Below are 19,751 nucleotides of genomic sequence, written 5' to 3' on the forward strand. Positions count from 1 at the left end.
GATGCGTTACGTATGTTACTGATTAGTTGGAGAACAAAAGATTGAGGTGTTGGCTATCAAGTTGAGAGAACAACGGCGCACTTGACTCCACCGACTAATCCAGGCAGAGAGAAACCAGTAGAAGGTCCCGGTTAGCCACGTGAGACCCTAATGACAATGGCTGCTGACCTCGCCAGGGTATTTCCTGGATGCTGAGATGGCACAGTGTAGTCTTTTCTAATAGAATGATTAAGGTGCTCATCATTCCAGAAACTATTTCTTCAGCTGTTGGTTAATTCTACAGAATGTGCCTGATCAAGGGCTAACAGTTGAGTATCACGTTTCCTGAAATATCTTTCTTAATTTAACTTTGATCTAAGCTCTAGTCTGTAAATGAGAAATGCAAGTAAGAATGAGGGGTCAATTTATTTTAAGTACATTTATCATTAAATATCAATGTGTACAATTTCAAACATTTATAAATATTGCAATTTATAGAAAATTAATCTTAAAATTATTTGAACAGTGATTTTCACAATTATTTACAATTAACTCAACCTACCTTTGTAGAAACATAATTATGTTAAAAAGTACCCTTGCCACGAAGTAATAATCTCATGATACCTTTCTATAATATTTATCTCACTAAATTGGCAGCTGCATCAATAAAACCCAGCAGATTCAATAATGTAGAAACAGTACAATCAGAACTGCAAATGCAAACTATCATTAATTCCAAACAAAACAAAATCTTTTATATTAATATATAAATATTTTGCCATTTTCAGCACTGACTGAAGAAAATAATTGGGAGGCACTATTTTCTTATTTGTAGTAAACAAATTAATTTAAAAATATTTTTTAGATTGACATTAAGCAGCTAGATTAGGTAAGTTTTTATAACACGTAATACTAAATATTTTGAGAAATTCTTGGTTTCATTGGAATTCATTTCTAATAATAAACATTTTTTTCAGTTATAATGACAGTAAGAAGAAATAATTCTCTGTCATTCCAAATAGAAATAATTGCTTATCAGCAACTGATAACATATTTAGATAAAAAGAGATTCTTGGCTTTATTACTAAGGTTTTATTCTACTTAAGTTTTTAAACTTTTTTGACATCTCTTCAAAAGGATCCCAAATATGTCTAAAATTATGACAAAGGAAAATAACTTTATATGTACTAGTGCTTGTGTTTGAAAACAATATTTACTGTAGTATTCCACAGGTTTTTTTTAAAGCATACATCCAGCTAAAACAAATAAAATGGTAAGATATAAAAAATATAGTTGAAGTCACAATAAAGTACATTTTTTTATTGACAGAGAACATATACTTAAATTTTCAATGTTGGCTCTTTAAGAAAAAGTTTCTCCTGGTAAATAATATGCATAACTGTTGTCCAAAAATGTGTACAGTGTTTTCCCCAAAATATTTCTACACATAGTGGTCCACTTAAGACCAGCCCCAATAAACCTACTGAATACAATGTGCTCTTAATTTATAAATGGGCTACCCTCAGTATATAAAATATATAGGCATGTATGTTACACATACAAAGTAAAAAATACAAAAAGGAGAGATGGAAAAAAAAGGAAAAAGTGTCCTTCCCTATAAGATCCAGACAGCAATTCAGTGTAATTAGTGAGACCATATAAAATGTCCAAAGAATTTCAGCTTTAGCAAATACTTTTCAGAAAAATATCTAAGCTACGAGAGTACTAAATTTCCATTTTAAGAATTTAGTAGAGGTTTCCATTTAAACATTCAGTGAAGATGCTGTGGTCTCCCTAATATGCAGAAAAGAGGACTCTTGGGGGTCTATTAAAAAGAAACAAACAAAAAGTCGCTCATTTTTAGCCTGTTAGTAATAAACCTTTAATCAAGTGTGTGTGCTGCAGAGAATCAAATCCTGGCCCATGAGCGTTCGAAGATGTTTGATGAAAGATTCCAATGGACAGGATCTGAATTCTTCTTAGATCTTAGAGGGAATGGGGCAGGAAGGGATGGCAAAAGAAGGGTCAGCCCCAAAGGTGGCTGGTCCAATCTTAACTGTTGATGTTAAAAAACACACCAAATGTTTCTATAGCATTCTTTCTGCTGCATTTTCTTTATTTCAAGCCACAGGTCTACTTGGAGGGTCATGCAGCGAGTGGCTTATAAATAAAATCAGAGTCTATGAATAGTGTCATCACACTAAGAGACAACCGCTGGATTCTCTCATTAGATGAAGAGCTCGCATCTGTGGAATCCATGAGTTGGTATTATTTATGGGATACCTAAAATGGGGGACAAAAACGATATGTCAATAATAACATACATGCAATTCAGGAGTTAAAGCAATGCAGACTACCTAATCATTTATTGAGCTAGAAATTCCATATGATTTCTAAATATTGCTTCACAGTTAAAATGCAACAAAAATAACTGGGCCAATTCCAAAATTAGCAAATATTAACACTATTGCTAATTGTTTACCAAGGCAAGCAATCCCCACTGTTCTCAAATCTCAGTATATGTTACCAAGAGAGAGCCTAAAGATGGTAATCATATCCATGTTGGAAGCTTAGGAATTTGCACACTTAATGTATTCTGTAGTGTAGAGATATGCTACATGTTTCAATTTTCATAGAGACCAGGCTTTTTCATCCTGTCATGGTACCAAGGGAAAAGAGAAGGAAAAAAAAATCAATGAAAACATTCAGCTGCTATGTTTTTTTCTTTCCTTTTCCAGACCATCATTATGCAGCCAAAGAAAACCCTCAGGATAATAAAAAAATAACAGAACTTCTCCTAAAACAGCATATAAGTTTCTTTATAAATTCAAATTACAATTCTTCTGGGGAATATTTGTATTCTTTCACCAAACATTCTCGAGAAGCAAGAAAATAGATATCATCTAATTCTGTATAGATCTATGTACACAGAAGCCATTTGTAAGATGTAAAGCAGTAATACCAAAATAAGGTATTGTTATTACGGAAGCAGAAGATTTAAACACATTTATCCTGCATATGAATATAAAAAAAGGTAATCTAGTTTCAAATTCTCATGCAAGTAACCTACATTTTATCACTAATCAAAAGACAATCTAATGTTCTGCTGATGTAAATAATTTTCATTCCATATATATATATATATACACACACATATATACATATATATAGGTAGACCTAAACTGATGAATTAAGGCTTGTCAGACTTCTACAAACAGATGTTCCACCATATCAAAAAAGTTTACATTTTATATTTAAAACCCAGGCCATCATCTAATTAATTAAGAGAAATAATTTAACTCTTTCCTTAATTAGGAAGATTTTAAAAATGTTTCATTTTCTTGGCAACATATGGAACAAGTCATTTCCATTTAACCCATTAACTTGAAGAAAAATTGAGCTATCATCAGGAACAGCTTCCAAAAATGATTATTACATGCAAATTAACACGTAACACAGGTTATGCAATGTATTTCATAATATGCTGAGCAATTTTACTTTTAAAAATATATTTAGAAGTTAATGTGCAAAAATAATTCAGTTTTAACTTCAACCCCAATTTATTTAAGCAATAATTTTAAAAACTTGAGCTCACAAAATACATTCTTTTAACTAAAATAAAAGTGACTCTAAATTTTCCCCAGTTTTAGAGTTTTACAGAAACTCTGCTAACGTACTCTGGCCGAAACTCTTACCAGAATTGAGATATTAAGACCTGCATAGCAGATTTTCATAAGTATGAAAAACAACTTATGTATGTTTGAAAGCCAATTTAATTAATGTCAAAAATTATACTTTAACTTTCATCTGTCACTCGGAAAGTCCTTTCATTTTGGCACTTTTGCTTATTGCTGCAGCTGACTGCAGAATGTAGCCCCTCAAAGAAATCATCATCTACTACAAATGAAAGAGGTTAAGCAGAGTCACAGTCCTTAATTCCGACTGCCCCAAAAGATTAATTGGGGTAACTAATTAGACATTTAGTGGACTTTCCAGGTTCCTTAGCATAGGAAGAATGAAAAACATGGAAAACTTTCTGCTGAGTTATACACAAATACATTAACACTAACTAATAAAATTGTCTAATTTAAAGAGTAACTGACCTGAGATGTACCTTGCTCCGATTAACATTACCATGCTACTCACTATAAAAAAGCCCAAGGGTAGACTACAGAAGATACTAGGGTCACCTGTGGCCATCCAAGTAGAAGGGAATTCCAGTCAAGCAAACCAAAAGAGAGACACATAATTACAATATTTGTGTTAAGAATCACATGACAGCAAAACAAAATAAGTTATAAAAATAGTATATTCATAACAGCTAGCAAAGAGTGATTACTTCAAATCAAAAGTATAATCAATACTGAAGGCTTATGACAATTAACAATACAGATAGCATGCTACAAGTAGCCAAGAACATACAGCAGTCCCCCCTTATCCGCGGTTTGGCTTTCTGTGGTTCGTTACCCATGGTGAACCACGGTCCCAAAATAATGCTACCTCACCATGCCTACATCATTCACTTCACTTCACTTCACTTCACCTCATCACGCAGGCATTGTGCCATCTCACATCATTAGAAGAAGGATTAGTACAATAAGATATTTTAAGAGAGAGACCACATTCATGTAACTTTTATTACAGCACATAATTGTTCAATTTTATTATTAGTCACTTTTTTTTTTTTGTGAGGAAGATCAGCCCTGAGCTAACATCTGTTGCCAAGCCTTCTCTTTTTGCCGAGGAAGATTGGCCCTGGTCTAACATCTGTGCCCATCTTCCTCTATTTTATATGGGATGCTGCCACAGCATGGCTTGACAAGCGGTGCGTCGGTGCATGCCCGGGATCCGAACCTGTGAACCCCGGGCCGCCGCAGTGGAGCGTGCGCACTTAACCGCTTGTGCCACCAAGCCGGCCCCTATTATTAGTTACTATTCTTAATCTCTTACTGTGCCTAATTTATAAATTAAACCTTATCATAGGTATGTATGCATAGGAAAAAACCTAGTATACATAAGGTTCAGTACTATCCGCGGTTTCAGGAATCCACCAGGGATCTTGGAACGCGTCCCCTGCAGATAAGAGGGGACTACCATAGCACATATAGACCAACATAAGCCTTCCACTGGCAAAGCCAAAGAGAGAACTTTTTGGGAGGCTATTGATTTTAGCTTTCTTGATTCTTCCCCAAAAGATACAGGAGCAAGCCAATTCCCCCAAAGTTCAAATTATAGATCCTTTGGCTATCAGAGAAGAATTATATTAATCTACTGAAAATGAATTTCAAAACCTACTGGTTTCATTTTCTTTTTTAAATAGAATTTGGTGTATAAGGAAATGCACCCAACAATTAATATTACTGTAACTTAAAAACTAAATTGTATTAATCTACACTTATAAAAATTGCCTGAGAATAATGGTTGTTTTGATATTTTCTAACCTGGATTCTCCGAATCTCTTCCTTTAAAGAATATTTCTTATATTTATGCTTTTCTTGAATTTAAAAATATATATCTAGAACATTTAACATTCTTTAAAAAAGAAGTGTATTCAAAATTAACATCCAAGAGTGAAAAAAATACAACCACTAGACGAAGTGGCGCACATCTGTTATATCTTGCACAGCAACTAGCACTGTGGTAGAGAAATACTCATGATTGAGAAGTTTAATTATAGAGGGTCTCAAAATTGCAAACAGTCTTAGTAAGAAAAGCTTTGCCACCAGCTTGGAAAGGAAGTTGAGTCTCAGAACAAAAGATTTAAAGAAAAAGGATACTAAGCTTATTTAGGAGAACAAACAAAAGCCTCAAATAGGAACATCCAGGGCTGAAAATACAGATCACAGTGATCTGTGGTAGTGGATGGTTCCAGAAGCTTCTCCTAAAAGCCAGATACATTAAAAGTGGTTCTATGCTCACTTTGGGGTTGGAAGGCAGGTTACATTTCATTCATAAACTCTTCTCCATTAAAGTATATGCTTCAATATATTACTGCCCATTGTTCCATTCATTATGTTCTATATCTTGCATTTAGCAAAGAATTAAAATATCATGCCATATTAAAGGCATGTTTAAGGCTGTTTAAATATCAAAGGCATATTAAAGACAGCTTAAGACTGTTTACAACTAAATGGTTTACTTAAGCTAAATACCTTCCTACCTAAGTGATTGAAAAAAATAGTCCTGTATTTTCTGCCAAGTGCACTTCTAAATCTATTAGGACACCTCTAATTTACTATGGTATATTTCTTCTTCTCTGATTCCAATGAATTCCCATAACGTACACTTGCTAAGAACTTGGAATCAGCCCAGGAAGTAGAAATATATCGTGAAATTAATACAGCTTTCAGTTGGTTCAGGTCATGAAGACAGCCCCCCAAAAAGGTCAAGTAAGACATTAAGAGGAAAAAAAAAAGACTCTAGTTGATTTTTTTTCATTAAGAAGAAACTAGAAATAATTTTACTTTTAGAAAACTAAGTCATCAATTGAAGTACCAGGAATAAACTAATAAGAAAAGATACGGCAGGATAGAGTTAAGGATGTATATCAACCTGAGAATTTACATTTTGTGTTTAGATCTTTTAAGTGTTTTCAAAATGTTAGAAACTCTGGACATATGATAATGCTTTCCTTCAGAGCAGCCTTGCTAAGTATAAATGGTCAGACATTTAAATAAGATATTTAACATACTAAGAAAAAGTGGCAATAATAATAAAAACATTTTTACCACTTTCCGAAGACTGAGTTGTGACCCAACCCATTGACTTCATCACAGCTTTCTTCCACGTAGAATAACGAATTTCACTTTCTAGAAATAGAAGGTAGGAAAAACACACATATGAAAGGTAGTTTACTGAGATGTTCTAAGCACCATACTTAACGTTCACTCAGCATTCTTGACAAATTGTTACACGTATTAAACTGACATGGGGCTTTCCCAGGACTCATATTTGGGAGAGTATGGTTGCTAGTGACTGCCCCTGACTGGAAGAGAAGCTTGCTTGGAAGTTGGAGGGGAAATTCGGAATGGTCTACAGGGTGAAGGGAGATTGGGAGACAGGCTACCTGGTAAGACCAGGCCATTTACAAATGAGTGGTGATGAATTAGAAAGGGGAATCCCATTTGATCTGTTCTCTTTGTGTGTGTGTGTGCACGCATGTGTGTGTGTGTGAGCTTGGGCTGAGGGGAGGGGCATACTATAATGTGGAAAGACTAGAAGGAAAATTATTTTTGGTCAGCCAAAGGATTTAACAAATATTGATTTCTCACAAGATTCAAATGGCATTCCTGTGAGACAGGATTCCCTTAAGGTGGAAATCCACAATAGGAGGACTAAACAAAAATGAACACTGGTACATCCACACACAGGGTGTACTCCTCCTAACAATAGGCAGCCACGTGTGGGGCTACCCTTCTCTCAAGCCTCTTGGCCTTTCCACAGCACCCAAAGCCTGCAACACCTATGAGACACTGCTCAAGTATCACTCACTTCAGAAAGCTTTCCAGGGCCCCACTTCTGGCCCCTCCTCCATCTCCCCACAGTGCCTCACACACATACCTCAGGATATCAACTACCACAGTGAATTTTCATGGTTTTGTCTACCTCTCCCAAAATACTTGAGTTTCCTGAAGGGCAAAGACTTGGTTCATTTCTATATTCATCTCTATATTCTCACGTCAGGACAGTTTCTGGCCTGTAGTCGGCTCTAAACAAATGTTTGCTGGAAGAATGAACTATGTACGTATAGGTGCCTATTCATGTGCACGTGTGCATGTGTGCGTGTGTGCGTGCGTGTGTGTTGTCCGGAGAGCAGAGGGTTTGGTGAAGGGAAGGACAACTGACATAACTGATTAACTCTGGGCTAAGGCCTTAAAAAACAGCAAGGATGGCTCTCCTCAGAAAATAGTAATCCTTAACTCTTTGCACAAAAGTTCCTTGCTTTAAGAGTGGGATTAGTGTCTCGAGACCATATACTTTCTCTGAACGTTATTTTCTTTTTAAAAAGTAGAGGGCCGGCCCTGTGGCTTGGTGGTTAAGTGCGCGCGCTGCAATGCTGGCGGCCCGGGTTCGGATCCCGGGTGCGCATCGAGGCGCCACTTCTCCGTCCATCCTGAGGCCGAGTCCCACATGCCGCAACTAGAAGGATGTGCAGCTATGACATACAACTATCTGCTGGGGCTTTGGGGGGAAAAAATAAAATAAATAAAATCTAAAAAAAAAAAAAAAAAAAGTAGATTTTTTTTTTCAGAAGTAGAAAAATTTTTTGAACTTCATATTTTATCCAATATTGCAAAAGTTAAAAATTACTTATAGACAGAATATCAGATTTTGAAACACATTTCTACATCAAGGCACATGGTATACTATCTGACTATAAAATTACCAGTATTACAATCTATTTTCTTATATATGAGAAAGAACAAATAAAATTAAGAAGTGCTGGCATAGACTTCCAGAAAGTTAAACAAAAATGCATTTGAAAGCTTAGTTCCCAATAGCTCAAAATCCACTTTGATGCTATTTTATATATAGGTTTTTAAAAAGTTATAAAACCAAATTCATTATATATATAAAACCTGATTATTGTACTCACATTTATTTCAATTTAAGAGAAGTATCACTGTATTTTAATAAGGTATTGGTCAGAGCTTGTGGCTTAGCTTAGTTTGTTAGGACCATGAATCAGATTATTTAATGCTCATTTACTTAAATTGTTGTTGCTTTTGTCAGGCTAGCTCTGCTGTGCTTAAAAGTTACCAGAATGTTCCTTAGCCCAGCTGATCACGTCCTAAAACCAGACCACTAGAACCAAAGACGATCCAGTGTAGACATTAGGGATTGGTGAGTGATATATCTCCCTTCTCAAAGACTATGCTAACAAGCTAGAACTGATCCTGTGGCAGTGTTATTCTCCTACATGAAAGGACTGTAAACAAGAGAAGTGAATGGTAAAAAAAAGCAGTTAGGAGTTTTTTTTAAATAAGGAATTATTTCTCTCATTCACACTCATTCAGTGTGACCCAACATGCTTAGTAGCCAAATCTGAAACAGTAGCATTTGCTATTTTACTTAGTTTCTTAACTTATGAATAAACAGAAAGGCAAACTCTCTCTCACTAAGGCCTTTTTCACAGTATACCATTAAAGGTCTCATTCATTAAATGTACCCTCAGCGTTGATCTGGGGTTCAAACCGTTCCATCGTGACAGCTGACAAATCCTCGGGTTTGAGACTCCAAACGCCAACGCCTTCTGCAGCCCCTGCAGCCATGGCAGCGCCCAGGGCCGTTGTTTCAGGCATCGAGGGCTTCACTGAGGGGAGAGAGCTACATCAACATCTTTGCAGTTCCTTATGTCTAACAAACTAGTTCTTCTGAAAGAAATGTTGCTCTAGGAGTTTAAAGGAAAGAAGGCTTACTAACCTACTGGAATATACAGAATGTCTGCTTGTAGCTGCATGAGAATTTTGTTGTTGGTCATTCCTCCATCTACCTGCAAATGACTGAGCGGAATTCCACAGTCGCGGTTCATGGCATCCAAAATCTTAAATAAACCAATGCAATGAGCATCATTAAACTATTTCGTAGGAACATCTCTGAAAAGGGCAATCTTCTACTCAAAAACCCTCAAGAGCTTCCCAAAGCCTAGAGAACAAAATTTAGACTTCTTATTCTGGTCTTCCAAGCCCTCCTTGATCTGGTCACAATCAACCTTTTCTCTCACTACACCTCTGCACTCACCCTTATATCCAGCCAAGCCAAACAACTCTATTTGCACCCTGGTTTCCTGCCTCGATGCCTATGTTTGTGCTATTCCCTTTGCCTAATATGTACCACTCAGCATCCCCTCCACATGTAAAATGCCCAGAGCCTGGCAGATAACAGGAACTTAGAAGATAATGACAGCTGGACAAAGAACAGTTATATTTATTGGATTAGTGTTTAGGCAGGCTTAATTTTTGATAAACTACTTAACAAATTTCTGGCATTAATATATAATTTATTTAAGAGCAATGAAAGTGGATTAAGTACAAGACAACAGGCCTATATTTATTACCTCTCGGGTTTGGAAACAAACAGCTTCTAATGCAGCAAAAGCAATATGGCATTTATTGGTGAACTGAGTGAGCCCACAGATGATCCTAAAAATATATGCAAAGATTTCAATATTAGAGTGGAATAAATGAGTCATCAATCCGAAATGTTCTGAATATGGAAAGGTTGAATTTGGTAGATAGAAATGTGCAGAAATAAAAAGGACATTAAAAAAACCCCCAAAACTGGACATAAACACTAAGTAGCTTGGAAAGTCCTTCGAGTCCACAATTCTGCATCCACATATGAAAAAGTTCATGATCCATCTGAATAGATGACAATAATATAAAACCAAATCAGTATTCATCTGGATGATATCTCTTTGATACATAACTTTCAGATGCCTTGAAGATAAAAGATAACAACACTAATATGAATATGGATATGAATTCACGAATATGAATATGGGGGCTTATTGTCAGATGATTTATAACTTCTTGGAATTTAAAGGTTCTGAAATTATACTTTCCAAATGGAAAAGGTTTCCTCAACACTTTAAAATAATTTGAAAATAGATAGGAAACTATTAACTAATAAGTTATTAGCTAATTTAGTAAATAAATCAGGACCCACAAAAGCATACCTTATTTTCAATTCTTACCCTCTTGCACTGGGCTCCCAATAAGGTGCATATAACCCTGAAAATGCTGGGACGAAATAGCAGCCATAAGAAGTACCTACTTCTTTAGCAAGTTTTTCTAACATTAAAAAAAAAAGAAAAACAAAAATCACTCTAACATATCCTACTTACTTTAACATATCCTACTTACTTTAGTTCATAAACACATCTGTTTAACAAAATTAGGACAGGGCTTTTGGTTTCCTATTCATTAGTACAGCAAAATGTTCCTAATTACAGCAGTATGCTAGGAGCAACAAAAACAAATTTCCCCACATTGAATACACCCACTAAAATGAAACCCAGACCAAGAAATAAAGGAATTGGATTGGTTTCATTAAGGTATTTTAGCTCATTTCCGTTATTTTTAAGGTTGCTGACTAGGAGACGAAGACGTGGCCTCCAATGCGTCCCTAATCAGAAATGTGTTTCTGATTGTCTCATCTTCAGGCAAAATTAAACAAGTCGAAGACAGAGTGGGTAGGTGAGTTCAAAATAATTATCCATAGACTGAAAATAGCCATATTAATACTTAAATTATAGGTACTGGAGTTTTAATGCTCACTCTAAGAGTTAAAGCTCTTTCCCATCAGATAAATATAACTGGACTACTTTACTGCAGATTCTGGCAATCTTTGGTGTTCAATTTTATAGTTGGGTAATTTTTATGCCCTACCTTGCCAGTTTATTAATCCACCACTAATTATGTCGATTTGTTGTTTTATAAATCTTCACAAAATAGTCTTTTATGTATAAATCAAACTCATAATAGGGATCCATATAATTTAATGTCACATATGTGGTAAAGCACAAGTATTAACAGATTGCAAAGGTAAAATATCAAAAATTTTCACCATTCAGATTCTAACCGTTTGTTAGAACATACTTACCAATTTCCTCTGAGGTCTTTATAATTCCTAGATTGTCTCTTAGCCAGCGAATAACAGCACCGGCTATAGCCACAGAACCCTATGGAAAAAAAGGAATCCGAGAGAGAATATATGTTATCACTATAAAAAGTTTTTATTGAGCATATTCTCTGTGTATGACACTACCAGATGGATAAAATGCAAAAATTTCAACTTTGGGATTTCTACAAATATCATAAACTAGGTCTTTTAATACAAACATATTTTTTTATCTAGGTCATTATAGAAGTTTTTCATGAGACAGGGAAAAGAAGAGAGCCCTCCAGCACACCCTTGGATCTGTCCCCGTAGGTGGACATCAATGTGTTAAGCAGTTTGCTTCTTGTATAATTGTTCTATCTGTTGCTAAGCTACTGAGTATATTATCACCTAGAATACATTCCCATCTTATCCACAAAGTTATTGGGAGAGGCCACGTTAAAAGTTATTTTCAAGTCCATTTCCCATATCTAACAGTATATTAAATCAAGCAACAACAACAAAATAGTTAGCGAAGATGCTAACTACAAAGTAATTATTCTTTACAACAAAATCACCAAGGAACGGGGGGCGGGGTGTGCTGTGGCAACAAGGAAGAAAACATGATTTGGAGTCAGATGAACTGGTTTGAGTCTGAGTTCTAGTGCTTAATTGCTATGTGATCTTAGGTAAATTAGTTAGGCTTTCTGAGCCTCCATTTCTTCACCTATAAAATGGTGGAGACTATAACAACATCTACCTAAACAAAGGACTATGAGGCTCAATATGAGAATATATGGGAAGATTCTTACTGAATGTAAATACTAAATTCATTAATTTTTAAGTGTTAAAAAAGTATCAGCCAAATTCCACCGACTGATGAATGGGTAAATAAAACGTGGAATACGCACACAGTGGAATAGTATTTGGCCATGAAAAGGAACAAAGTTCTGCTACAACATGGATGAACCTTGAAAACATTATGCTAAGTGGAAGAAGCCAGTCACAAAAGACCACATATTGTATGATTCTGTTTATATAAAATGTCCAGAATAGGCAATCTAGAGACAAAGAGTAGATTAGTAGTTGTCTAGGGTTGGGGTGATGGAGTTATTCCTTGGGGTGATGAAAATGTTCTAAAGTTAGATTGTAGTGAGGCTGCACAACTCTGTGAATATACTAAAAGCCATTGAATTGTACACTTTAAAAGAGTGAATTATGTGATATCTGAATTATATCTCAATAAAGCTGTTATAAAAAGATCATGAGGGCAAAAAAAGTATCAGCACAAACCACTAGGAATTTCAAAATAAGTTTTTGGTTCTGATGTTTCATTCATATAGCTTATTAATGTAAATTACTTCCACCGAGTCACCCCAAACCAAAATGTCAGGTGACATTAAGTGTAGGAAGCAGAATGTCTTTTATCTGTTGCCTACCTCTCTGTCCCCAATTCAATTAACTGGATTATAAATGATCATCTCTCTTGCTGTCAGTATTCAGGATGTAAACAAACTAGATGCTGACTATGTTGATACATTCTATTATTTACAGCTTCTAACGAACAAGTAACTATACGTTACTGGAAAGCTGCAGGCCACCACAATTGTTCTCTTTACACAGTGGTCTTTTAGCTATAAAAAACTATTTGAGGAACAGATATGACATCACTGTGCAAATATAACTGGGCTTTAAAAATGGGCCAAAGACAATTCAACAAATACCTTACAAGGGACTCTAACCCACGGTCTCCCCCCAAAAAAGAAGTTCTTAATACACTTCCTAACTTTGATATGTTATATATTTAGGTACTTAGTGGGACCATGAAGGAGAACTAAGTAAATTTTTTGCTTAGAGAGACTTAAGAATTTTACTTTCAAATTTCCTTTGGAAGCAAACAATTCAGAGACAACAGTTGCCAAAGACTAGTAAATGTATAAGATTTTCTAGACCAGCGTTGTCCAATAGAAATATAATGTGAGCCACATATGTAATCTAAATTTTCTAGTTACCACATTAAACAGGTAAAAAGAAACAGGTTAAATTGATTGTAATATATTTTGTTTAACCCAATATATTAAAAATATTATCATTGCAACATGTAATCAATATAAAAATTGAGATATTTTATATATTTTTTGTACTAAGTCTGAAATCGGGTATCTATTTTACACTTACAGCACATCTCAATTTGGACTAGCCACATTTCAAGTGCACAATAGCCACATGTGGCTAGTGGCTACCATATTGGACAGCACAGTTCTAGATCTAATTAAAAAACCAGATGTCCCTTTCTCCTTATGCTCTCAAAAGATACCGGCTCTAAATGGCATCTAACCAAGAAATGTATACATTTTCAATAGTTTTAGGGGAGTAAACTATGAATTTAAAAAAGCCACTGTGCTAGAAGTCTATTAGAGTGGTTTTGTGGCTAGTGGAATTTTATACTTTGGGGAACCAAATGCGGATGTGCCTCATTTCCATTGAAAAGGGCAAGATGTTACATGCTTAGACAATATTTTTTTTGAGAGGAAGCAATATGGTTTTAGCAAAAGGAATACCAAGGTTTTAATTAAAGGTAACTGGTTGAAAACCAGAGGGCATTACTTAAATTAAAACAAAAGAAAAAAAAATACGAAGCCCCTGTCAAGGTTCCAGAAAAAAGTATTTTAAATTTGGTCATCAGAAGTGTACAGGAGCATTTGGTTGTGAGTGAAGAAACAGATTCAATATAAGAAAATAAAAGGTATATTAAAAACACTTATCTAAAGAAGTATATAATTTTGGTATGAGGACATAATACATGGTATTAGTTAGCCTTTAAAAAGTTAATAAAAATGAAAGAAACCTCCAAATTCACAAAAGATCTGGTCTTCTGAATTCAGAGGCAGGAGATAAAGTGGAAGATGGTATAATGCTTTGAAGATGGGCAGGAAAAAGAATACAGGAACAGAAACCTAAAATGATAGACAGAAAGTGACTGTCTACTTGCTATCAAATAAATTACTGTCAACTATATCCTAAATATAAAGATCTAATAGTTAAGCACATCATCTACATATAAGAACCAACCCTTGTTCTAAGTCATGATCCTCGGGGAAAGGTGCCTGCAAGCCTAATAGCTGTACTCTAAGAAAGACATAATAGAAACGAGAAGGTATAAAGAAGAATAAATTAAATGGTAACATGCGGAATTAAATGGACAAGGGGAATAAATTATTTAAAAACTAGACACATAGCCTGGAAAGTGAAAGGCTAAGAAAGAGGTTATAGGAAGATTGGATTAAAAATAATCAAGTAGATCTGATGTAACATCATAGCGGGCAAACATACTTTTCCTCAAAAGCTCCTTGACATGAATGCCACTGCCATGAACAGTATCTGTACAAAGCAGATATTTCAGGATGCAGGAGAGTTATATCCTACAAGGCAGTTACACTTAAAATCAGCAGGTGTGGAGAAAAATTATGTAAAATTAAGATTATCCTTAAATTGCTTAAAATCATCCATTAGGCGTAGTAAACAGTTTTGTGTATGCTACAGTAATATGTATCTCTACATATATACCTTTTTTTTTGTATTTTATAGAAGACCCTCATCAGTGGAGAGGGCTTCTTTTTTTTTTTTTTTTGTGAGGAAGATCAGCCCTGAGCTAACATCCGTGCTAATCCTCCTCTTTTTGCTGAGGAAGACCGGCTCTGAGCTAACATCTATTGCCAATCCTCCTCCTTTTTTTTCCCCCAAAGCCCCAGTAGATAGTTGTACGTCATAGTTGCACATCCTTCTAGTTGCTGTATGTGGGACGCGGCCTCAGTTTGGCCAGAGAAGCGGTGCCTCGGTGCACGCCTGGGATCTGAACCCGGGCCACCAGTAGTGGAGCACGTGCACTTAACCGCTAAGCCAGGGGGCCGGCCCCTCTACATATATACTTATACCGTACTTAATTTGTATAAGATTACAAATGCAAAATCTAACTCTATAGCTTTTTTAATTGCATAGAAAAGAGAAAAGGAACACAGAGTGTTTTTTTTGAAACACAGAGCATTATTTTTGAAATGTAATCTATATCATTAACACTTCAGTAACAAGTTAGGGAACTAAAATTAAAACCATTTATTGCTCAGAAAGTATACTTTCCAAGAAAGGACATTACAAAAGTCCATAAACGATGTTTATAGGCCGCGGCAGAGGGATTCTTAATTAAGGCCCCCATGCTCCCCGCCTCCTGGCATTCACGCCCTTGCATGATCCTCTCCCCTTGAACGTGGTGGCGCCTATGACTTGCTTCTAACCAACAGTACATGTCAAAGGTGACGGGATGTACGTGATGATGTTAACATGATTACATTGTTATCAGATTCTCACACCTGTTTTCTGGACTCTCTCCCTCCCTTTCTGGCTTTGAGGAAGCAGAGGGCCATGCTAGGAGTCCTAACATGGGAAGCAACTACAGGTGGCCTCTAGGAGCTGAGGGCAGCCTCTGGCTGACAGCCAGCAAGAAACTGAAGCCCTCAGTCCTACAACTGCAAGGAACTGAATTCAGCCAATAAGCTAAGCAAGCCTGCAAGCAGATGGAGCCTCAGATGAGACTGCAGCCTCAGCCAACACCTTGACTGCAGCCTTGCAACACCCTGAACAGAGGACCCAGCTAAGCTGTTCCTGGACTCCTGACCCATGGAAACTGAGATAACAAATGGGTGTGGTTTTAAGCCACTTACATTTGTGGTAATATTGTTATACAGCAATAGTTCACTAATATATAGGCTTATACCTAAAATGGAATATCTGGTTCAAGAGGGATGAAAAACTCTAAAGAAAACCTTAACACTATAATCATAAATCATACCAAAGAAGAGATGGGAGAAGGCACGTTTAAAGAAACCAATGGGGGGATATAGGGAACCCTCTTTGAAGCTCATATTTAAATAGAAAAAAATGGCATAACGTAGGATTTGGTATGTAACCAATGTTTACTGAGTGTCTACCACATGCCAGCCTGCTGGGAGAGAGTGGTGAACTAGACATACAAGTACCCTGGCCTCAGGGAACTTACATCTATGACAGAATACAGAACACGGAAGTCTCAAATCCTAAGTAAGCTCAAGTTCATAACCATATTAAAAACCCCCAAAAGGATTTTGTCTTGTGAAATAATATTTAGATAAAGAAGATGAACAAGCGAAGGGAGAAGCACAGCCTCGGGAAGATAGTGCACTACTGACAGATGGCAGAGGGAAGGCAGAACTCCTCGACTGCTCTATTTTGCTTCAGTCTCTTCCCTCACTAAGAAAAATTTTCCAACTAGAAAGAGAGGGACAAATTTAAGCAGTTTAAATGAGTTTAAAGTCTTAGAACAACTAAAGGATCATGTGCTCCAATGCCTTTTTACTGATAATGAAAATAGGAACCTAGAGATGTCAAAATGTCAGGCCTAGATGAATCACATGCCAGGGTGTAGGGAGAGAACAAAAGAATTCTCTGGGTGATGAAAAAGAGGTAGATGTCCACATCAATAGAAATGATGAGTTTGCACTTGAAAAATCCCTTCTGTTCTAAACACAGAGGATAACAGGCAAAATGTGAAAAGAGAAAATCAAAACAATACATGGTGACTGAAATAGAGAACAATGTTGATGTGGACAGAAACATAAATGCATGACAGAGAGGACTTGAAGCCACAAGCATGACAGGTTCGAATTGATTTTTCTGTATGTATCAGGGAGCAGGAGTGGTGGCCAGGAACTGGCTCCTCCAGAGGAATGGCATCCAAAACGTTTTGTGTAAGACAAGGAATAGAATCAGCTTCAGTGCTTGAAGTTGGGGGCTAGGTGGCGCTCTCCCGCTTGTGCAGGGATGCTGGAAAACAAGCAGCTGTCTAATTGGTGACTAAGGCTACGGCTTAATGGAAGATGAGACTGGAAGTAAAACTTTCAAAATACATGAAGAAATCTATTATTAAGACATCAGACAACAAAGTTTAACAGCTGGAATAGAATTCACTTTAGCCTAACAAAGACTTTAAAATAAGTATGTACTAAAAGTATTCAAAGAGATAAATTGAGGCATGATTTCCATTAAAAAAACCCCATAAAATTATGAATCAAAAGAAAATAGAAATAAAACAAAATCAGGTGGATATGAAAAACAACCAATTAAAACTCCTAGAAATGAAATTACTGAGCGAAATTAAGAAATGTAATAGGTGGGATAACCTGTAGAATAGACAGAGAAGATGAGTAAATTACTGTTCCCATACACTGCTGGTGGATTTTCATATGGTAACGAAAAAGAATGAAACAATAGCTATATCTAACAACAAGGATGAATCTCACAAATACAACGTTGAGTGAAAGAACCCAGATCAAAGAATACATACTGTATGGTTCAGTCTCTCTCTCTCTTTTATATTTTTAATATATAAAGTATTAAAACATGCAAAGCTAAACTCTGGTGTTTAGGGTTGCATATTTAAGTGTTAGAACTATAAAGAAAAGTAAGGAAGTGATTATAATAAAAGTCAGGGCAGTGGTTACCTTAGGGCAGAGGGAGGAGGCTATGATTGGGAGGGCACAGAGGGGGTTCCTTGGTATTGGCAGTGTTCTGTTTCCTGACCTGGGTGAGGTTACATGAGTCCTGTCTTTATAATAATTTGTCAAGCTGTAAATTGATATTTTATGCATCTGTACGTGTCTTATATTTCACAATAAAAAAATGTTTGTTTTGTTTTGTTTGTTTTAAAGAGAGAATGTAAGGTGGATACTGAGAAACTCACCAGGGATGCAGCACAGAGAAACAAAGAGATTGAAAAAATATAAAAGGGAAGTTAAGAGACATGGAAGATGAGTTGAAAGCTTCCAATATCTATTCAATAGTAATTCCAGAAGAGGATGGAGGTAATGGTAGAGAAGCAGTATTTGAAGAGATAATTGCTGAGAATTTTCCAGAACTGAAGACAGACTTGTATCCAAGTACCTAACAGGATAAGTAAAAATAAATCCCAACCCAAGCACATAACAGTAAAACAGCAGAACATCAATGATAAGGAGATAACATTAAAAACTCCCAGACAATAAACCAGATTATCTACAAAGGAATCACATTTAGATCAGAGCAGCAGAAGTCTCAACAGTATTAAAAATGGCCAGAAGGGATGCAGGAAAAACAACCGTTAATCTAAGATTTTATACCCACCCCCGAGAGAGGGTAAAAACTTGAAACAACAACAAAAAAATTAGAAATGCATTACATTGCTTCCAAATCAGCAGAGGGAGAAAGAACACTAAAAACTAAGATGGGTAGCTATAGTTTCAGTTTTTAAAAAGGGTAGAAAGTAAATTTTTAATACTCCAGATTGCCAAGCCTAACAACAATCTGTCTAACTAAAGAAATGAGTATTAAATACATGCTTTATAAGCATTTGCAAAAAAAAAAAAGGAAGCAGTGTGACTAAGTGGAATTAGCATGACTTTACTGAGAAAAAGGTTTACCAATCTAGCCTTATTCCCCACCCTCTTTTGTAGATTTGGTTTAATTTTTAAAAAATGTTTGTTGGAAAAAAAATTAGAATACATGGAAAAGAAAAAAAAGGGAAAAAATCCTATTTACTCTTGTAAACATATTAGTGTGTGAGTGTGCGTGTGTGTGTGTGTGTGTGTGTGTGTGTGTGTTGTGGCTGAGTTGCTAGGTTAGTAGACAAAGGAAGTGACATATGCAAGATGCAGTGAAAAGAACACTGGACTCTGGAGACCGGAGCCCTGAATATCGAGATTTACAAGGAAGGAGACAACACAGTGGGGTGGCCTAGGCATGCAGACTTTGATGTCCAATAACTTGGATTTGCATCCTGGATTGGCTACTTACTAGCTGTCAAAAGTTACCTTGGCCAAGTGACTACAATTTCACTTGTCTACTCTCAGATTCCTCGTGTGTAAAACAAGGGGATGGTACGGGTAGCGAAGCCTGTTGTCATCTAAGCTACTTTCTCAGCTTTATAATTCTATAAATCTAAAAAAAATTACACGAATCAAAACAAAATCAAAAGCATATGTTTGTTAAGTCTCCAGATGAGACAAAACTAGAAAAGTGACAGAGTGAAGAGTGAAAAAGAATTCAGTGTGTGTCAGAATAGGCTGAAATCACCGTCATGCAATTTAACAGGAAGAAATGAAGAC

At 36.0% G+C, this 19,751-nt stretch overlaps 1 protein-coding gene across 5 annotated transcripts in view; it reads right to left on the reverse strand.

Annotated features, from left to right (window-relative positions):
* Positions 1-1,278: 1,278 nt before the first annotated feature.
* The window catches only part of GK (glycerol kinase), a 75,145-nt gene continuing 56,672 nt past the window's right edge, over positions 1,279-19,751 (reverse strand). For 4 of the 5 annotated variants that reach the window (XM_087426597.1, XM_004435066.3, XM_004435065.3 and 1 more), the window contains 8 exons: positions 11,584-11,662; positions 10,676-10,772; positions 10,037-10,121; positions 9,403-9,523; positions 9,149-9,292; positions 6,708-6,788; positions 4,083-4,169; positions 1,279-2,262 (listed from right to left, as the gene is read on the reverse strand). In XM_087426597.1, coding sequence (XP_087282723.1) covers positions 2,252-2,262; positions 4,083-4,169; positions 6,708-6,788; positions 9,149-9,292; positions 9,403-9,523; positions 10,037-10,121; positions 10,676-10,772; positions 11,584-11,662 — 705 coding nt within the window. In that variant the 3' untranslated portion in view covers positions 1,279-2,251. The remainder of the gene's footprint in view (positions 2,263-4,082; positions 4,170-6,707; positions 6,789-9,148; positions 9,293-9,402; positions 9,524-10,036; positions 10,122-10,675; positions 10,773-11,583; positions 11,663-19,751) is intronic. The other variant, XM_004435067.2, reaches the window with a different exon arrangement.

This window comes from Ceratotherium simum, chromosome X (genome assembly GCF_057802395.1).
Source record: "Ceratotherium simum simum isolate JZ-2026a chromosome X, ASM5780239v1, whole genome shotgun sequence".
Lineage (NCBI taxonomy): Eukaryota > Metazoa > Chordata > Mammalia > Perissodactyla > Rhinocerotidae > Ceratotherium > Ceratotherium simum.